We start from the raw sequence: 5,479 nt of genomic DNA on the forward strand, positions 1-5,479 counted from the left end.
TACAGGGCCATTTTATTCATAAGATGGCTCTTGCTCTTTTGAATGCAGAATAACGTCATGACGTCGGACTATTGTGATGTCATAAACATTAATTATTCCTCACCACCATCAGACTTTGGCGTGTCAGACCATCGTACTTTAGCGTCGCACTTCTCATAGGAAATGAGCCATCGGACTTTGGCGTGACCATCGGACGTTGGTGTCCGTAAAGACAACGAGCCATCAGGGTTAAGCACAGACCATTGGGGTTTGGCAAGACCATTGGACTTTGGCGTCACCTTCGGACTTTGGAGTCTTACATACATTATACCTCACGCAACTTAAGTGGGGTATTAAAACGATGTCCATGCAGCAAAAACAGTTCTGTACTGGAGTACTATATTAAGTGAATATAGATCATGTCAAAAAGAATTTACAGTTGAATAAATTTCTAACACAAGAAACCGATAATTTGTTTTCTAATTAAACTTTTTAAGCCATGATCACATTATGATATCGATAATGATATCTATATATACTCGGTAGCGTAAGTAAAGCCAAATTCTATTGACCGTGGTGTGTGAAAGTGAAACTAAACCTGCAGATAAATTCTTACATTTATTTACATATATTTACAGGAAATCTCTCTCTCTCTCTCTCTCTCTCTCTCTCTCTCTCTCTCTCTTACTCTGTACCTTTTTTTATCTAATACAAGCAAGTTTAAAAAGTCAGACTTTAAACGCAATTCTATCTATGCAATCCTACATTTTTGTGGGAAGATATATATACACTAATTACAAATCTATTTTTTGATTTTGAATTTGTTTATTTTAACAAAATTTATAATATAACCTGCTATTAGAAAAGAATGTTTAAATGTCAATATACATATGTATTAATTTTCAAAATTGTTAAGGTTCAGTCTCCCAAATAATGTGGGTATGGACTTTTTAAACTGATCAATTTATGCACGAGTTGTATGAGTATTTACATACTGCAGTTGCTCAGCCAAACTGTTATAAAAGTATCAGCACCGTAACATTGTAGTGCATGTATATGCATGTGCATAATTGTAATGCCGGTAAGTTTTGAGCCTTTTTTACATCACATATTTCCTCTCAATATGTGACACTACTTCATTTCACACAGATTTAGCATGCCCATTATAGTTCTTATTGTAAACTTCAATTCAATGTTAAATATTATGCTCTTTTTTGTTGAAGTTAATTATCCAATTTCACTGGGAATGAAAAAAATCATCAAGGATCATATACGTGTCAAACAAAAATAAGAAGATAAATTATTAAAATTAATTTTCACTTTACATAAAAAGTCTCTTTGGGAAGGAATAACTTTATCTGCTTTAAAATTGTATGGTTTTCATGTAGTATAGTACTAATGTTTCAATTTAAAATACCATATCACAACTAACTAATAAAAAAAACTGCACTGAGAGGAGCAATAACATCCACACTATATTCCACATACAGGAATCCTATAGAAATGTTTGTTATACAGATTTACAGTAAACCGACTATTTTTGAGTCGTCTAGCTTTCATTCGCGATTCCTCAGTTTGAAATCAATCTGCAACTGCACAATTATTTTTTTATAATAAGGAAATGTTTTCTTCTAAAACAAAGCAAAATAAATGGTTCACAACTGAAAGTAGGTCGTGAAACTCACAAAATATATTTTGCACACGAATAAAAGATGGTTAACAGTATTAATATGTATATTGAGAAGTGATAAATTAAAACGATCATGAGCAATGCTTCAGCATCTTTTTTTTTGTTGTTGTTGTATTTTGCAGTAATATGTTAAATACCAGAAAAGTTGAATTTATTTATTCTAGTGTATGCTAAAGAAAAAGATTATGTCAACATACATTTATCCCACTTACAATTTGGCAAATATCAAAGTCAACATAAATAAAGATAACAAATTTTAAATGCTATAATAGAAGTGAAAGATATGGATCAATATAACAAACAGTATTTAATATCAAAGTCCATAAAACAATCTGAAATAGGAACAGAGCAAACACTGGACCTCCAAAACATCAGATCGATGCACAGTTCAGATGCAGATTCCATGTTACACATCAAATCAAGTTCAATCCTAAAAAACAATCTTTTTCAAAAATTAATCCTGGGAAAACAAGCTAATTCAGAGAATTCGTGTCCCCCGCTTAGGGAAAAAAGTCGGATCCCCCCTGACTGAATTTGTAGAATTATAAAATGTATACATGTATACTGAAGCAAATAAAATACAAGTATGTCAATATGCGTATAAAGATTTGATTGCTTATTCTTTATTATGTGTATAGAAGATTCTTTTTATATGGAATAATTATATCACACTGTAATGATGATTTTATAACCTCATAATTTTTTCTTTTCACATGCTGAATACTATCATTTAAAAAAAGAGAAAAGTTTAAAAAAGGGATGGCCCGAGGTCGATCCCGGTACCTTTCACATGTGAAGCGGGAGACATACCACTAGACCACAGAATCGCTTTAAATGACGTTAAGTATATGCAGAAGTGAAGTCAAATACATGTATATATTCATGTTCGCTATTGTCAAAATTTTACACAATCCATGGTGTTTGATTTATTTAGCCTTTATTAAACAGTTCTAATAGATGTAATAAGAACATAAAGTCCGCCGAGAACCTGTTTTGTACGCAATAACTCTCCGCATGTCCCTGTGCTAAAATTAGCGACAGGTAATATGATAAATACTAGTAAAACAAACAGGGCGGGGCACTTTGAGAGGGGTGAGAGAGGTCCTAGGGAGTTTTGGAATAAAATTACATTAAATAAGCTCAAAATCATCTTGAAATATCGCCCGGAAATGATAGTTTTACACAAAGACAGAATTTATAAATTTATTACCTTGAACTTTGACCTTTTGACCTCAAAATCAATAGGGGTCTTCCTTAGGCCACAGGGAGTTGTTATTTTAAATTTCATTGCAATAGCTCAAATGGTTCTAGAGATATCGTGTGGAAACAAAAGTGTTATAACAGACAGAATTTGCTTATTTATGACCTTGACCTTTTGACCTCAAAATCAATAGGGGTCTTCCTTAGGCCACAAGGAGTTGCTATGCTAAAATTTCATTGCAAAAACTCAAAGGGTTCTCGAGATATCGTGTGGAAACGAAAGCGTTACAGAAAGACAGACGGACGGACAAACCCAATTAATATCCCCCACTTTTCAAGCGGGGGACAAAAAATTGTCTTGGCAATTTCAATAACAGAGAATTAAAAATCTCCTGGACTATCTTTTCAACATGCTGATACAATAACCAGCAAGATGTTTGTCTTAATGCATATAAGACTATCATGAAAGCCAATCCATTATGCTACAAAAAAGTTACTTCAGGTCAACAACTGAACTTAATATATTATTTACCTATACATACTATCAAATTAGGATAAAGACATACTTCAACAACATATAAACAGATAAAATGTAAAACCGTGTCGATTTAATATCAAAGTCTATGTAAGCTTGGTACAAGATGGTTTTCCCAATTATAAAAATCACATGGCTAATCTTATCTTCACTGATCAGGTAAATTATTGCAGACATAGCCTCGTGTACATACAGTCACATATAGCAAATAGTTACCAAAGAAATAGCAGGTAAAATCACATTTTGTTCATCTTTTGTTCTTATCAAATCTTATACAGTGCATTTTTTAAATTGTATTTTTTTCATTAATTAATAATGATAACTATTAAATTTTATAGCAACTTCAAGACTCTGATAAAATGGACCCCAGACTTTCTGCCCAGGACATCATTAGATGTACCGTCTGTAAAGATAAAATTGTACAAATGTACTGTAACTTATGTCCTATGAATCTCTGTAAGGATTGTGTTGGGGAACACATCTCTGATGTCTCTAAAAAACATGATGTGGTGCCTCTTGCTTTGAGAAGATCCAAACTTGTGTACCCTCTTTGTCAAACTCATTCTGAAGAGAACTGTGAAATGCTATGTGAAGATTGCAACATTCCAGCATGTCCAAAATGTGTTATATCCCCTACACATAAGAGACATCATTTCAAAAGTCTTAAAGATCTCATGAACTCTAAGAAAGAGAACATTGAAAAGGAAAGAAAAAGACTGAAAGAAACAGTTTACTCAACATTTGAAGAAATTGTTACTGACATAGAAACCCGGTTAGCTGAAATAGACGGAAAATATGAGAAACTTACATTAGAGGTCACAAAACATGGAGAAGAATGGCACAGAGAAATTGACAAAGTTATAGAGAAAAACAAGGAAGATATCAACGATAAGAAAAACCAACATAGAGATGCCCTTAATCAACATCTAAATGATATAAAGAAACTTGCTGCTGATATCAGACAGTCTATATTAGAAACTGAAGACATTTTACAATCCAAAGAGGTAATTAAATCACTCTCCTATGAAATAAAATCAGAAAAATTCACCAAACTACCATCCAAACTGATCGTTAAGTTTCCTGAGTTTACAGAAAATAATAATAGAGATCAATGTTCTCAGTTATTTGGTTCATTATCATCGTTATCCATTACAACTAAAGAAGATGGCTACACAATGAAGACACCAGAAGCTGTATCCTGTCCTCCAGTCAAACCACTGCTTAATGAACCAGAGCTCATCACCACCATAGACACTGGGTATGACAAAGTATACAGTGTTACCTGTCTCAGTGATGAAGAAATCTGGACACATGGAAAAGACAAAATCATGAAACTCTACAACCTCCAGGCTAAACTACTGAAGTCAATCCAAAGCAAGTCAGGGAATGTGCCACGTGACATAGCAGTGACAAGGACTGGAGATCTAGTTTATACTGACCGTGATACAAGAACTGTAAACATAGTGAAGAATGACCAGATACAGGAAGTGATCAGACTACAGGGGTGGGTACCTCTCTATATTTGTAGTACCTCCTCTGGTGACCTCCTGGTTATCATGGTCAGTGATGATAATAAACAATCAAAAGTTGTCCGTTACTCTGGTTCCACAGAAAAACAAACCATTCAGTTTGATAGTGAAAGTAAACCTCTGTATTCATCTGGCGGCCTTAAATACATCAGTGAGAACAGGAACCTGGATATCTGTGTGGCTGACTATAAAGCCAGTGCAGTAGTGGTGGTTAATCAGGCAGGAAAACTCCGATTTAGATACATTGGTCATCCCTCTACTTTCATGGGATCATTCTATCATTTTTTCTTTAAAAAGGAATCATTTTATCCCTGCGGTATCACAACAGACAGCCAGAGTCAGATTCTGACAGCAGACCGTGACAACGACTGTATCCATATCCTAGATCAGGATGGACAGTTCCTCCGCTACATTGATATATGTGGTCTACAGAGACTATGGGGTTTATGTGTAGACACCAGAGACAACCTCTTTGTGGCTGAGCATGACGGTGGTAGAGTGAAGAAAATCAAATATATGTAAACAATTTGTGATAAAGGTTCATTC

The 5,479-nt window shown here is 34.1% G+C and overlaps 1 protein-coding gene across 1 annotated transcript; it reads left to right on the top strand.

Moving 5' to 3' along the window:
* Nucleotides 1-3,759: 3,759 nt before the first annotated feature.
* Nucleotides 3,760-5,479, top strand: LOC134231677 (uncharacterized). Its single transcript, XM_062713655.1, has one exon. It carries the CDS (start codon nucleotides 3,764-3,766, stop codon nucleotides 5,453-5,455), a length of 1,692 nt encoding a protein of 563 aa, XP_062569639.1. The 5' UTR covers nucleotides 3,760-3,763; the 3' UTR covers nucleotides 5,456-5,479.

Source organism: Saccostrea cucullata, unplaced genomic scaffold (genome assembly GCF_032062105.1).
Source record: "Saccostrea cucullata isolate Sc308-1 unplaced genomic scaffold, CSIRO_AGI_Scuc_v1 ctg3964, whole genome shotgun sequence".
Lineage (NCBI taxonomy): Eukaryota > Metazoa > Mollusca > Bivalvia > Ostreida > Ostreidae > Saccostrea > Saccostrea cuccullata.

Coding starts and splice junctions, on each gene's coding strand:
- LOC134231677 (XM_062713655.1), top strand. CDS start 3,764: ATGGACCCCAGACTTTCTGCCCAGGACATCATTAGATGTACCGTCTGT.